Here is a 16628-nt window from a genome sequence, read left to right on the forward strand (position 1 = left end):
AAAAAATATCAAGTTACGCGAGAAAAATAAAAACGTGTCTCGCACCCATCCCCTTTTCTCACCCACTGACCTTTTTCTACCTACCTGCTTCGAATTTCCCCCTTTCTCGAGGTCAACTGCTGCATGAGTCATCTACTAGCCCGAAAGGTGTCTAACAATGACTTTCGGCAATTGTTATTACACCTTTATTGGATTGAAATATTAGTAATGTGCGCGTAATTTAAAAAAGAATAAGACCAAACACGACATATTTCTGACTTTATTTAAGCATTTTGCGCAGGAAAATAAATACCGGGAAGAAGAAGAAATACGACGGAGGCGTAATGCTCAAATAGGGTGGTTTCCTATTATTTTTTATTGCCTAAATCGAAATATTAATACTCCTGAAGTACGTATTTAACGCTTTTAGAGTTTTATAAGACGATATCTAGTTTTCGCGATTAAATTAAAAGTGAAAATTTTCAAGCGCGCGAAAACGCGACGGGTAAGTATGAATGCCGGGAAAAACTCCGCGTGACGTCGTTCTGGTTCCCGCTGCCTCAAGTGAGGTGACCTTGGGGCGAGGCTCTGAGCGCTATTACGACGCAGGATGCTAGCAGGTAGCTGAGTACCATGCTAGCTGGTAGCGCTTGGCTTAAATAAGGATTATTAATACCTTATCAAACAGACTGTGTGATTATTAAGACATGTTTCCCTGAGCTCTGTGCCTCATGCATGCATTGGTAACCTCAGACGATGTAAAACTCCGATCCTCTCGTGTAGAAACTAGGTCCCTGTGATGTCACGTGGAGTGGCATCGCATAGGCGCCAATCTGGCCTTTTTCAAATGAGGTAAAATTGAACATTGCCATTAGTCTAAACCGGTATTTCTAGAACGAAATAATTTGTATATTATGAATACACTAATGGTGGGTAACGAATCACAATCAATACCTTTCGTTTTCTTTAATGAAGGAAACTACCCTATTGTTTACATAAAATTAAAATATTCCATTAATCAGCTAAATTCCTGTTTGAATCCTTTAAAGGCAATCACAATTACTTGGCAAAATCTTGGGTTTCCTGCTGCATAGGCGACCTAGTCAAGCATTTTCACATTCATCGTTTAGTATTCGAGGTATTCGAAATTCGAGGTATTCGAATATTCGAGCAATGATTTAATATTCGAATTCGATATTCGAATTCGAGAAATCTACTATTCGACCCATCCCTAGATAATTTGATAGGGTTAAAAAGGGGAAAGGGAAGGGATTAGTAAAATAAGCAAGCAACTGCTATAATGGATAATTGAGCAGTTCGGTTCAAACAGACGGTCATTGAACATCAAACATTGAATAAATAATTGATGCTCTACTACTGCTTTCTTTCCATTTGCACGAAGTTCATTTGCTTTCTCTGAAAATATTAGGTTTAAATGAATAAATAAAATGTGCTCTGAGAATTATGTATATCATAAAGAACTTAACTAGCAATTTCATGTGATTATAATTTGTGTTCTGTCTGTATTTATAAAATTTATATTATTTTTTAAATAAAATTTTGTTTGATAACTCTTTCCAGGCCCCCAAGTATACTGCTGAGGATTTATGTGCAATTAGTACGGCATGCTTTAAGCTGAACTCATTGCAGCTCAGAGCTCTCCTGACTAACTATCAGCATGCTCCTGATGAGCGGAGGATCCCCATGGAGCTAGTGGAAAATGTTGTGAGGGTAAGTGTACACTCTCAAATCTTCTAAAGATCTTTTTTCCGGCCTACTTTTTTAATTGTAGCTGTATATTTGTAGACATAGAATTAGTAATTTCTTCATATGAAAATCTAAGGTCATTACAGAGTACATAATATTTTCGTCTTCTATAATTTTTAAGAACAGGCGTTAAATTCTGGGTTACATATTTCATGATGCAGCATATTTTATTTACCTTGTTTCATGCTTCACATGATTTTTTGAGGCCAAAATAAAGTTCTTGGCTAAAATACAACTAAATTCATAGATTTTGCAAAAAATATTTGTAAAATTTGGCACTTAAAGGTGATCGTTAGGTAGCTATGATTTTATTTCTAGTTGTTGTTATAATTTGCAATTCCCTGACACCACTTGTATAGCAGCTTTAAAGGTAACTTGGTAGCCTCTAAACAAACATTTTCACATATTTGTGTAACCCTATTGTAAATGAGATTAAGTCCATGGAGTAAAATCATTACTTCAGTGTAAAAGGTTAGAGCTCATACTGGTCTAAGGCACTTTTTTTTGGGTTCATACGGGTTTGGGCATTATGAGAATATATATTTTGGATTGTCTGAATATTTCATTTGGAATTTGAACCCAGGAGTCAGTGATCTTACACATTATCCACTGGGCCTCCATGCTTCCCTGCAAATGGTCATGCTAAACATTAAAATGTTAACCGCTCGGACCCTGTAACCTAATGTATGATCTTCCTTAACAGCTCCAATTTCAAGTCACATTCACTGCAATACGTGGCAAACATACAATGTATATGAAAAAATTAAAGATCATATTCAAAAGGTGGTGCAAAATAGTATCAGATAATAGAATTAGATGCTAGGCTAGAAAAACACTAAAGCAGGAGAAGTTTAAAAAAACTCAGGAAAAGACGTTAAAAATATTGTCGAGTGAGATTTTATGGAATAATGCTGCTGGAATTCCCTCATGTTAAATTGCACCCATCATTCTAATGCTAAGAGAATCTATTAAATAGGAAGGAATAAGGGGAAGGAATCTATTATACATTTAATTTCATCCCATTATTAGCATTCTCCTTGGAATTTGAGACATAATTTATTTTGAAATTTCAGGTGGCTGAGAACGTCTGTGATGACTTAGTCCGCAATGAAGGTCGCGAAGTGAGGCTGGAAGAGGAGGAGGGGGAGCTGCTGCGATTGCAGTTTCTCCTTCCTGACGATGGGTACAGCTGTGATGTCGTGCGAGGCCTCCCGCCTGGTCTTGTCGAGCTACTGGCACCCCTTCAGAGGGCCAATATCTGTCGTCTCGTCCCCCAGCATACATCCGCTGGATTCTGGACTGTCTACATGACCCCACCTCCGAGTGCAATGCTACAGCACTCGCTCAGCCCAGATGGACACCCACAGCATCCACAGTCTGCGAATGTCACTCCACACGCGGTAATTTTTCTACCAATGAATCTAAATACTAGAAAGTAAACTTTAATTTTAGTGTGTTCGGTTCTTGTTGCACATTTTCTGTAAGAAAAATTACCCCATCACATTATTTACGGTACAGTAGAGTTTTCCTAAGACATTATTTTCGTTTCTCTGATGTGGTAGTTGTTTATTTGAAACAAATCAGGAAGCTCTAATGGCAGTGGCTGAGGCATGATCTTTTTGTTGGCCTGTTGGAAAATGTTCAGAGCCTGTTGAATTATGGCCATTTGCTAAGTACAACATAGCCATTTCCCATGGCCAAGAAAAATTTGTTGCAACGTAATAGGGTAGCTTCCTTCATAAAAGAAAACGAAAGGTATTGATTGCGATTCGTTACCCACCATTAGTGTATTCATAATATCCAAATTATTTGGTTTTAGAAATCCCAGTATAGACGAATGTAAATGGTCAATTTTACGTATTTTGAAATAGGCCAGGTTGGTGCCCATGCGATGCCACAGGTGACGTCACAGGGACATAGATGCTATACGAGTAGTCAGGAGTTTTACATCGCCTGAGATTACCAATGCATGCATGTGGCAGAGAGCTCAAGTAAACATCCCTTAATAATTACTTATTGAAATTGCCTATGGTCAGAAAGTTTCCTTATCTTGATAGGGTATTAATAATCCTTATTTAAGCCAAGCACTACCTACTAGCAGCCAGCATCGTAGCGGCGCTCATAGCCTGGCACCAAGGTTGCCTCACACAGTGGCAGCCGGAACCAGAATGATGTCACACAGGCTTTTCCCAACATTCATACTTAGCCGTCGCATTTTTGCCCGCTGGAAAATTTTCACTTTTCATTTAATCGCAAAAAATAGATATCATCATGTAAAAATGTAAGAGCGTGAAATGCATACTCCAGGAGTAATAATCTTTCGATTTAGGCAATAAAAAAATAATAGGAAACCACCCAATTATGATAAATGTAGGAATTCAATTTTTTTTTTAATTGCATATTGTAATTTATCTTTCTATGTTGTACTCTTGTTTCTCTCACAGCCCCGAAGTCCGAGTGCCCTCAGCAATCGATCTGGTGGCATGGATTCCTCGTCGTCTCGACTGCACGGCTCCATGGGTGGACATCTGCAGGGTCAAATATCCTCACCACAGCAACAACACTTAGAACCAGAGACACAAGTTATCAAGCTCCACAAGTCCAACAGCGGAATGGGACTCAGCATTGTTGCAGCTAAAGTAAGTGCCATTTGTGTTTTTTCTCTAGTAGTTCTGCTGTAGTATCAATTTCATCTTTCCAGCACAATGACGTTTCCTGGAATGTAGATTTTATGTTCTGCAGTGATACTTCGTTTATAGATTTGTGTTTAAGGAATCAGTGGACAGGATTTTATTTTCGTTATTATTCACCCAAATTTCGATCACTCCTCCAAGAAGAGGTTTAGAAGAGGTTTATGATAATGCAGGGTAGTTTATCCTTCCTCTGAATCTTGTAGTCATTAATGCCTTTCCCTTCAACAGGTATCCGAAACAGTTTTTGATCGCGTTCATTCTCTACAGAGTTTTTTTTCCGTTGTTGTGCGCTAAAAATAGACTTTTTCGCCGAAAGTAACATTTCGACAGCGGCAACCAGCGAGCGTATTTTTTTCGATGTGCGTCGACGTCTCCATAGGCGGATCTAGGGGAGGGGGGCACGGGGGCACTTACCCTTAAAAATACGGAAGACCCTTAAAAATATGGAAGATTTTAATACGGTCCCAATATAATTGCTTTCGTTTTGTATTACGAGGTATCTTTGTGCCCCCCCCAGAACAAAATCCTGGATCCGCCCGTGGACGTTTCCATCGCCTGTCGTTTCAACTGGCCGAATAGGTTTACTAATGATTAAAAATTGAGTTCCTAGAATCAATAAGTAAAAAAACTAAGATCAAATATCGAGTGTGCGTAGGGGTGGATTAAGGTCGTTTTGGGTCATTAGTCACGACTTTCCGCGGCGCCTAGGTGGTATGCAATGCCTTTCAGCATTAATGCGCCTGTTTATAGACTAGTGGTTCTAAGATATTCTCCAGGTATCTTTAAAAATTGTTTTTCGAGCTGGTGGCATGTAAAATTCCATTGAATATCCACCGTAATGAATATCTTATCCATAGGCGGCAACTTAGTGCCATTTATAGGTTCAATGCTAGACGGTTCGAGTTCCGTCTGGGAAAGTTTCCCAATCCAGGGAATGGACGTTTGTGTAAGTTTAATTGTTTGATGTTATGAAAGTGCCAATATAAGGCCAAATAGCATTGTTTTCGGTGGTGTGGTAATAAATGAAATATTGAAATTTTCAGGGAAACAGACTGTATCTATTCTTGTGATTTCATATGTTAAAAAAGTTACAGCTGAAGAAATCATTAAAACGTAAAGGATAAAATTGAATTTTAGATTTAGAGCATATTTTGACATTTTATATACCTCGAAAATTTGAATACAGTATCATAAGTTTTAAACGAGTAATCTGTCACCAACCAAGACCGGTCGAGCAGCAGGTATGCGTCTTAAAGACTTAGCTAGGTTGCATTCCTGTTTTTACACCTCTTGCTGATACGAATTGGAACTCCACATCGGGGAATGAAAGCAATTCCTTCTTGGGTATTCTTTTCGTAATCCTCTTTAAAAATCTACGACAGATTCCTCTCAACAGTGCAACCGAACCCCTCGAGTTCTTTTTATTCTGAAATCTGTTCCTTGACGTTGATCCGTTTCTATGGTTCGGCCGAGCAGACGAGTCACGATCAAAGGAATCTTCTCACGCAGGATCCGTCCGGAAGCGAGGATTCTTTTCAGTGGTTTGTGGGATCGAACTTGGACGCGTTCGTCGCTCTGTGCTAGCGAGGTTGAATTGGCCTATCGAAAGCACTTTTATATTGTAATGCGGTATTTGGAAACAAACATTCATGAACTGCATCCTTATTTTGAAAGGATTAATCCAGTTCATTTTTTAGCGGTCATGGTTTTCCCCCATGTGAGAATTCTGTTTCTCTGAGCGGATTTTCCTGTGTAACGCGCCGTTCTAGTTCTTTCTCGAGGTCGCGAATAAAAAAAGAAACCCACAATTCCAAATTTAAAAAATTTTCAGATGTACTGGTTACAGATACATCTTTCGCGATCTTTTCTTGAGAAAAAATGTTACGGATTAAGCGGATTTTTTTAAAGAGCGGAGTTTTTAATTAGCAATTTTTCTATCTGTTTTAAGTAGCGTATTTAAACTTCTACGAGTGATTATTATCACAGATCCAATACAAGCATTTTGTTTGGCCGTTATTTGTACTCCAACTATAATGTGCGTTCCTTCTTCAAAACTGCAAGCAAAACTCTGCGGGTGTGTCGGAACATGCTATTTTAAAAAAATAGTATTGATTGAATTGAATGACAGAGTTGGTGCAATGTAGGGGAATGATCCGAAATTTTCTTGGAAATGACTCTTACTTCGTTTTGCCGTGTAACGTGCGTATTTACATGTAGAACTGCCTGTTAAGTGTCGCATTACTTATAACACAAAGTTTTACTATTTTCTCGTCTATGGCTGGGAATGTCGTCCTCAACTTCGCAATCCATGCGTGGCGTCTGTTAATTTCCGTTAAAATTGCGTATCTCGCCCGCTCCGACAGTCTTTATGCTTTGTGGTACTAGCATTCATGCACAGCATTCTTATTTTGAAAGGATATATCCCGTTTATTTTTAGTGGTCTTCCACCCAATTCTTGTGAGAATTCTATTTTTCTACGCGGAGTATCCTGTGTGACGCGTCGTCCGTTTTCTTTCATGAGGTCGCGTGTCAAAAGAAACGCACAATTTCAAATTTCTACTTTATTCGGCTATACTGGTTGGCAGATAACATCCTTGGCGGCCTTTTCTAAAAAACTGTTGGGGTTTAAACAGTTTTATCAGAGGATTTATTTTTAAAATTAGCAATTTTTTATTACTTAAGCGTCATTATTGTCACAGATCTCGTATTAGTATTTTGTTTTGTCATTTGTATTCCGTAAGTAATGTGCATTCCTTCTTCGAAACTGGTAAGCATTACTGTGAGAGTTTATAGGGACATAACGTTGTTTATTTTTTTTTATTTTGCGACGCATAATTTGTTTAATGCCGAAGCAGTAGTCTTGAAATTTGCAAGGTGTAAATAGTAGACCTTAACTACATTTTCCTGTGTTCGAAATATAAAAACCATGCATCTGAGAAAATACTAAGGTAAACTTTTAAAATTTCAGATACAGGAAAAGGTTGTTACGGTTACCTAACCTCTATACACCCTGGAAATTTCAAGATGTAACTTTTGTTTTAAACTAAATGGAGAAGAATGGAGACGGTGAAATGGACGGAGAGGAGGAGAAAGGGCGAAGTGTTGGACATGGTGGATAAGTAGAGGCAAAATATTAGATGAGATACGGAGGAGACAGAAGGTTTGGATGGAGCTAGTACTGAAGCGGGAAGGGGATGTTGAAAGCAAGGTAGAATGTTAGGTAAACGAGGAAGGGGAAGGAAGGGAATAGGATTTTCAGATAGATTGAAAAGGAGTGGGCCATACAATGAATTGAAGAAAGCAGTGCTGGAAGGAAAGGGAGGCTCCCAGATTGCTTCTTTAGTACTCCATGGAAACCTACCTTAATCGGTAGAATACTATAATAATAATAATGTGTCGCGCAACCAGTCCAACGGAGTGGTGCGTAAAAGTCGGCCGCCCCACGTGCCCCTCCGCCGCGCTAATTCGTGGACCTCCTTAAAAAATACTTCCGTGACCTAAAATTGGGTGCCCTTTCATTTGTATTGCAATTGCAATCAGGGCTGCCTTTTATCGCTGGGCGTTATTGTCGATGATTCCGTATTTTTATTGCCTAGCGATTAGTTTACGGCATTGTAAAGTCCGTGGAATGGTATTACTGATACATATGCATCAGAACAATTAAGGTTGTAAGATGCTGCCCTCGGCTCTTATATAAACTACCTATGAAATTATAATTTAGCAGTCCTCAGTAACACTGATAGCTAGCTTATTTTGTATGCGCGCATAAACATATGTTCATGAAAATATTATTTCAGTTGATTAGAAGAGGTTAATTTGAAAATTTGAAAGTTGAAAGATTCTGTTTTGCTCATTATTTGACTAAAGCATTCGTATTGTCTGAATTTTGATGCGATTATAAGAATAAAATATATCATCTAAAGATATGTTGTTCTCGTATTGGTTTTAATACGTATTAGGTTTCCATCAATTCAGCAATTGAATCCATGCCCTACATTTATAATGCTAAAAAAATATCGTACTTTCTGCTGATTTTCCAAGGTATTTATTAAATGACCGTCTTAAAATTTAAATAAAAAATATTTATACACTTTAAGAGCACTTTTTTCAACCAAATGCACTGATTGCAGTACCGCCTCCCGAAACTTACTCATTTTCGTCGAAGTTTGTCTTATTACAAGATATGTATGTTTATTATTTCCTTGCATTAGTGATGCTTTCATGGAGTTTTAATCATTAAAATTGTATTTCAATTAAAGTAAAAATACGTAAGAAAATTGTGAGTTGTTCCCACATTCAGTTGGAGACCACGTCTTTCTATGGAAAACATGAAGAAAACAGCATTTATTCGTTTTGTGCTAGGAACCAACTAAATCACCGTCTCCCTCTCATGCTGCTTCTTTAATGTGCCGCCAGATGGCCTCAGCTTATTTACGACGAGCCGTGGGATTGGAGGCAAATCTTTTAAATCTCCCGTGTCAGTCATCATTCAGACAAATGCTGTGAACTGTGCATGTGTTCCCCTGGGTTCCTCACGATAGACTCAACGCCGGGAAACTGCTTATGCCTCGGTGCGTCCTCTCCTCAAGAAACCAGCGCGCGGGAAGAGCAGCTTGAAGACGGCGGCAGGTGCGCACCGCCGCTGCGAGGGCAAGGTGTTTGTCGCGGGGGATGATGGGAAATGAGGGGAGGGTGGGAGCAAAGGCCCCGAACCCTCCTTCCCCCTTCCATCCTTTCCCCCATTTATCCTCGATGTCCCTCCCCCTTTTTTCGTTTCCCTTTCGACGTCCGTCCCTCGGAATAGGAGTAGTGACCGGAGCTAGCGTCTTCTAGGCGACTGCTTTTTTAAGTGGAAGATCTCGTGCCCGTCTGGGGTATCCCACTTTCTCGACCTCCTCAACGGGTTATCAATGAAAGCTCCACTACTCGAGGTCTTCTTGATTGAATCTTTCGCTACTCATAAAGTATAAGTTCGTCGCCGTATTACTTTTTGGGTTATTAGCCAATGGATACCTTAATATGAGTTAAATCTCGTTAGTTGTAGGAGATTGGCGCTGCGGTCCGCTCAGATGGTTAGATGAAGTTGCTATAACATTAACATTGTGTTAACATTGAATTCCTCACATTCTCCGTACTCTTATTTTTATTTTGCTTTTTAACTTCGATGAATATCTTCTATGATGACAAAGTCTTTTTTAAATAACATGTGCCGTAAATATTTGTTTTGGATCGCAGAGCTGTGAGCCAACCTCCTCAACACAAATTTGCATTAATCGCTTTTTTTTTGTTTAATGATATTGCTTGGGTTAGAGTTGTCTCTCCCCAAACAGTATAGGAAGAGAAGGCAAATGACTTCTAATAGGTGTATTAGGAGGCATTACGGGGGCAATAAAGCATGGAATTTCCCTACATTTCTTTTTAAAATGGATTTTAAAGCTGATTGGTAAATATAATGAAAGTAGGCCTTTCTGTGAATTAAAGAAAGGCGGTCCGATTTGGGAGGGGAGATAGGCCGGGGTGATTCACAATGTGCTCCATGTAAATTTACCTTTAATGTGTCAACATTTTAACAATCAAATGTGAAAATTCAAGCGCGATGGAGTGGAATTTTTCCAATATCGAATTTCGAATATCGAAATAAATACTTGTACTTTTCCACCATTAAAAATATTTTTAGTATGCTATTTAACTTCGATGAATACCGTCTTAAGGGACTAATATTTTCAAAATAACATATGGCATAAGTTTTTGTTTGGAATCGCGCAGCTGTGTGCCAAACTCCTATTTATATAAAATTAAATTAGCCTTAAATTTAAGTAATAATCCATCCTTCTATTTATTAAATGAACCTTTAATTTAAACGATAATCCATGAAAGCCAAATAAAGAAGCTATGAGAAATGAATAAGCGAACACTTCGTTGGCCTTTTATGAGCGTGGCAAAGTTGCCAATTTCGGAGCCGAGGGAATAAATATGACTATTATGTGGCAGTCAAGGTGGAAATAAGAAAGGGAGGTTGGGGTCACATTTATGCAAATAATGCACTCTGGGTTGGATGAGGGTGAGTCACTCGGCCGAAGCAGACGACCGCGTAGACACCTGTTGTGGGGCGGCGGCTTATCTCCGCTCAAGGTGCCCAGATCCACTTCCTCTTTTTTTATATCCTCGCGGAGGAAGTGGAAGGTGCCGCTTTTGAAAATGTCCCGAGACTCTCTTGGCTTCGTGGAATAGGGGAGGCAAAGGGACACGCCAACGCGAGACCCGCCCAATACCTCCTTGACTTCGCGGTTAGTTGGTCGGAGAGGGAGTCTTTTTTTTTTGCCATTCTGGGTCTCAAAGACCTCTTTGTCAACCGTTTCTTCCTTATCTACGCCCTTATCTGCCGAGGACTATGTTAGGAGGGAGTGCTGGTTGACTTTGCACCCCTCAAAAAACTCTATGTAGTTCATCAACCTACATCTTATAATTCTTCCATTATTTTTTCGTTTTTTTTAAATCTTCTTGGTGCAATGTGCTTGTCATGGTAAACCCCGAATGGTGGATAATATTTTTTTCGCATACTGGTTGGATTCAAGCGCAGTGTAGGTATGCAGTGGCGGATACAGATGGGGAGCGCAGGTGGCGTCTCCCCTTGCGGGTCCGCCCGTATTGCCGAGTATTGCAAAACCACAATTGTAACTTTTTTACATCATAAGATGGAATTATCTTTTACATGTGTATAATCTTTTTGAGTGAAATTTTCTTATACTCTGCCTGTGACTTGATCATATTTTATTACGATGAAAGTAAAGACGACTCAAGATATATTTTGCGCCCCCTCCTTGAGTTTTTTCTGTATCCGCTACTGCGTGTATGCGTTACTCTCGATTATTAAGCGGTGTATTATAATTTCAAAAGTACATTACAGCTTATCTTTTCAAGGAAAAAAGACAGGTAGATTGTATTACGTTGAAGCCAGAATACTTAAATTTCTACATATTCCCCGAAACCTCAAAATCCCGTTTAAATATAATCCCGTTCCCGCCTATGTAGACCTAGTCCGTGACTCTCATGTGGTTATTTATATTGGTCTTTCATGCACAAAATCGTATTCTCAGTGTTGCTAAGGGATTACCTAACCCCTTTCTAGCCTTGAGCATGTATGGTAAATGAAATAATCCCATTTTAGCCGTCTTAACTGCTTACCACACCTGGCAGAAGGTGCAAGATCTCTATTATCTTTTCAAAATAGCATATTTGGAGATAATGTGGACTATTTTGAAGCGACTTGCACGAGCCAAATGTCATAATTAATCCGTTCCCGCCGTGTTTGTTAAATTTATTTTCATTTTCCAACTGTCCCTGGAGTGTATTAACGAAAATTAGTATGATTCTGCGGGTACTTCTTTAAAGCTAAAGCTATTAATGTTTTAATTTAATATCCTTAGGTTGTAGAGATGAAACATTATTTGGTTGTAAACGTTTGCTTGTTTAATGCCGAGGCATCCTCAATTGATTCCGGAACCAATCTCACTGCGTCCATCCCGGGACTTTTTTAACGTAGCTCTCTTTGACAGCACTTACTGTTCCCACCTTGTTGGGAGACCATGACCGTGTCTACACCACCCTCTATCTCTTGCTCTGCGGTCATGCTCATAGAGTATTTGCTTTCTGTTGCGTGGGGCTCGAGGCAGGAAGCCTGGTGAGAAGAGGTCTTAAGGACTAGAATCAATCCGGATACGGTCTGCGCCCCCCTTTGAAGAAACGTACTATTTCGAACCGATCACTGTCATTATTGCCATTTCAGTGATCTGGGTTGGCCAAATAATCCTCCCGTAAGACGTTTGGAGTGAAGAATTTTTCAATTCAAAGAATGGATGAAATCCCTAAACCTCGATGTTTCTCTTTTATTGACAGCTTCACTGTTGCCGTTGTTTTAATTAGGTATCCTCGTATTGGAAGGGAAATCCTTATTGAAAAAAAATCTGAGATGCAACTCAGGGCTTCAAATTATGGTAGGAGAATCAAGGGAATGAAGATACATGTGTCCGGCAGAACGGTTCATTCTCTGCATTATTTCTGTACCTTTACGTTCGTCATATGCCGTCAACTTTTGATCAGACGAAAGAACTATCAATATAGACCTTATTCTTCTTTCCAGAATTTTTGAAGATTTTCACGGTTTAATTTGCTTTCCTGGGTTTACTCCGAGTGGTGGAAAATATTTTTTTCGCATTTCAGTCATGGCTCTCGTGAAAGAATGTCTATGGGAACTCTGTAATATTAGCATGTATCTATTCGGGGCTACAATCCATTTATCAAATTTCGTCCTTAAGGATGGTCAAAACATGATTCACCTTAATAGAAAAGGAGATAGCTATTTTCAGTAGTCAATTTTCTATTTGATTGATTCGCCATTGCTTGCCACGCCCTTCCAACATTACTATTGCCTAAAATTACTTCCAAATCATCCCTTTTTTCGTTCACGCCTTTTTGATCACAATTTTATGGCTCGATTGCAATAGAGAAAGTCATTTTGGCGACTCTGGAAAGAGTTTAATATAGGTATCGTATACATTTTTTGAATGCCGGACATTCCAACGGAAGAGATATTCAAAGTGATTGTATCGATATCGTTTTGGTGAAAGAATTATGGGTGCTCTTCTCCTTTGTACTATTGTGAAGTTCCAGTAGTCAAATTGCAGGTAGTTGCGGCTTTGATGTATGTGGTGTAAAAGTGGGGGGAAATGGGTTGTGAAACAGAGGAGTGTCAGGGGGACTGAAGATTAATTTTCTGTCGGCTTTTTGGTGTGTTCCATTATTCTTCCTTCTTTCCTGGTTCTCTTTTTTACGAATTCTCAGGCTATTGTCTTTCAGAAGGTTACAGCTCCCGCACGCTATCGCTTGGTGATCACGGCGAGTGAAATTTCGTCATAGGAAACCATTGAAAAACCGTGAGTTGGTCGCGCAATATTTTTAACGACCGTCAATATGTATTTTCAATCTCGTGGGATGAAAATTTCTTAATTGTGTTCAATATTTCCCATATACTTTGTGATTAGTGTTGCTCTTCGAAAATATTTCGAATTTCAGCTTTAAATGGCGCCTAATACGTATTCCTCTCCGCATAAGAATTCATCCTGGTTTTCTTTCATATTTTCAGCTGTTAACTACCTTTTATTTCATTAGTTATTCATTCTCAATTCAAGTACCCGAACACTTTTTTTTAACGCAGCATATATTCGAAATTCTTGTGGTTAAGGACGTGTGGCATTGAAACTCTTTGTCCTTTTTTTGTATTTTCAGTTTCAAGTGTAAAAAATATTCAAAATCAGTGGAAGTGACTTGGGTATTAACGATATGGCTACACATCAATGAAGGTGTGAGCGATGAGTGTTACATTTAAAATCATTGAATTCGTATAAATTAATCGTCTAAATGTATTTTGAATTTTTTAGTAGAAATTTATTATGAATTTCTATCGAATTTATTGATGGGCAGCACGTTAGAAGTAATCGGGCACGGTAGCAAAGACATCAGGAAGAGAATTACGTTTCCCAAGGAGGCGTTTGGGAATAGGAAAGAGCTGATTACTAAATAACTGACTACCTACATTACTAGTAGTAGTGTTAGGTGTGTAAGGTTAGCGCAGGAATGGGAGAAAGGGAAAAGGGTTCATATACAGAGTAGAAAGGAGTAACCCTCAGTAGCGGATCCGAGATAGGGACAAGAGGGATCTAGGGGGCTCTCCTCCCCTGTATATATTCGACGACTGAACAAAATTTCCATTTTATCTCGTGTAAATTGGATGTCCAAGAGGGGGCTATAGCCCCCCTTTTGCCCCTCCCTGGATCCGCCACTGGTAGGCACTACTTGGAATCGAATAGGGAAGTTCGATTTGCCATTTCCATGCCAACCTACCTCAACGAGTAGAATACTTTCAATAATAAAATAATGATGTATCTGGATCGTGCCCATTATTTAAATGAAATTAACTGGGCCATCAGATAAGTCGATCGCTTTGTGATCTTCTCCAAGTTGCCTTCTCCGTACGGATTTTCTGTTCGGAAACTCGTAAGTGAGGGGTAAGGAACGAAATTATTAGATTGAGGAAAAGAGTGGGCCTTACTAGGAATTGAATGGAGAAGTTCGATTTGGGGACGGGATAAGCTTGGTGATTAGCAAAATTTTCCATACGAATCGGCAGAATAATTTCAATAATAATGCATACAATATATCTTACTTGAGGAGGTGAGAAGCCAAGGGGTACAAGTTAGATTTTTCTTAACAGAGTTAGGTAAAGTTAATTTTTAGAAGAAATACAACGAAACTTGGTTGCCAAGGGATACGGGTGATTCTCTGTTCTGTACTGACATCGAGTGGAAAATAAAATGAACTACCAGATATCTAATTGATCTCGTTTGTTTTCTATTCCTAATTTCTGAACCTAACTCACAATCAGTATAGGAAAAAGAAATCACTTGTATCTCTTAACTTCTCACCCATTCAATTGTGTCCATCATTTTAAATGAGATTAACTGGGCCATCAGATAAGCCGATCGCTGGATGTTCTCCTCCAAGTTGCCTTCTCCGTTCGAATATCGTGCTCAAACTCGGAAATACTCGTTCTCTGCTCTTCGGATGGCTCTTATCGATGCTGTGTTCGTCCCCCCAGTCGCCCGCCGCTCACCCCTCCAACCCTCTCGTTGAATTTCATCTCACGCGGGACAAAGTGCACGGATACCGCGTCGGATTAAAACCCCCATCCACCGCAAAGAGCGGCATTTTTTTTCCTTCGCCATTGCGCGGGAGTGCTTCATCTCCAGCGGGTTCGTCATCCTCCGCCACTAGGCTGATGCGAAGAACGACAACAACGCGTTCAGTTTTTTTTCCCTCTCTTCGGGTTTGTTCGGATCTCCCATCGCTATTAGGGCTTCTTTGAAGTCGGTTTGCGTACATCGTGGCGGTGGGCGCTCACTCCGCTCAATCGAGACGTTTTTATGTCTTGATTGAAGGTCTCCTTGTCTGACATGGTTGCTTTAATGCTCAATTTTCCACCGCGAGTTCATTGTGTGTTGAAGGAAGGAAAGACCGGGATTGGGAATGGAAGGAGTAGCCAAGTGAAAGGAGAACGTATTTAGAGGGACGCGTTTAGGTTAATAATTTTGATTTTCTTCAGTTTATGCACTCACCTTTCCCATGATGATAGGAATATTTACGCTAAAACTAATGTAAGTACTTAAAATAGTCTCTAATTAGGGCGCTATTATTTTCTAAATATTTATTGATGATTTTATCCATACATGACTATTTAATCGTCAATTTATTGCATTTCACTCGTTCGCAGTTCCTAATTAGTTAGAAATATGCTCTATTTGTGTCAATATTCATCCTTAGCTGTAGAAAAGACTCGCAAAAAGATTGCTTTTGTATAGCTAATAGAAGATAGGGATGAGGTTCTTCAAGAATGTGATGCAATATTTCAAGCGACGATTGCCTCAGTTACTTAGTATTTGTTTTATTGTCGATGGCGCGGCTACCACCCCATCCTTCTTTTATTTGGAGTTTTATTTTCGTAAATTATTTTTATGGGATATCTTCCGATGTAGTGGTGACTTCTATGTTGGAGACCGAGATATTAATATTAAGTAATCATGTGGTAATATAGCTTGGATAATATTGGAGAAAGACACACACTCAAAGATAGACGTTCAGTGACTAATATTCACATCGACAAGTAGCTCCTGAAAGAGCTTACAAGAAATATTTTTACTACTCTATGCGCAAAGTTACATCCAGTTATTGTTTGCATTCTTATCCTTAATTAAATTTTTCGTTTTAATTTTACACCGGTAGAAAATCCTGTTTCGTTCTCGGTGATGTCGGAAAAAGAAATCTGAATGGGGGTGTCTATTTTGTGAGTAAAGGGGTTATTAATTGTATCCTCGCTCTGAATATTTATTGCTATAGCAAAATAAACATAAACATACATGTTGGCATAGCAATTGAAAATACTGGATTTTCTATTTTCCTCTACATATCATTGTGCCAGAAAATGTTATGAAAAGTGGTAGATCTCACTGAAATCTCCTTTGCCTTCTCACGTGACGACTTTCGTAATCGCACCATTCTTAGTATACTCTAGGCAATAACTTCTTTTGTAATTAATGACCACGTTGCGTTCCGTATCTTGAACTTAATGTAATCTGT

The 16628-nt window shown here is 39.1% G+C and overlaps 1 protein-coding gene across 4 annotated transcripts in view; it reads left to right on the top strand.

The window, feature by feature from the left end:
• LOC124161299 (afadin) overlaps positions 1-16628 on the top strand; it is a 510930-nt gene that overhangs the window by 449239 nt on the left and 45063 nt on the right. For all 4 annotated transcript variants that reach the window (XM_046537605.1, XM_046537606.1, XM_046537607.1 and 1 more), the window contains 3 exons: positions 1561-1710; positions 2820-3146; positions 4191-4385. In XM_046537605.1, coding sequence (XP_046393561.1) covers positions 1561-1710; positions 2820-3146; positions 4191-4385 — 672 coding nt within the window. The remainder of the gene's footprint in view (positions 1-1560; positions 1711-2819; positions 3147-4190; positions 4386-16628) is intronic.

This window comes from Ischnura elegans, chromosome 6 (assembly GCF_921293095.1).
Source record: "Ischnura elegans chromosome 6, ioIscEleg1.1, whole genome shotgun sequence".
NCBI classification, from domain to species: Eukaryota; Metazoa; Arthropoda; class Insecta; order Odonata; family Coenagrionidae; genus Ischnura; species Ischnura elegans.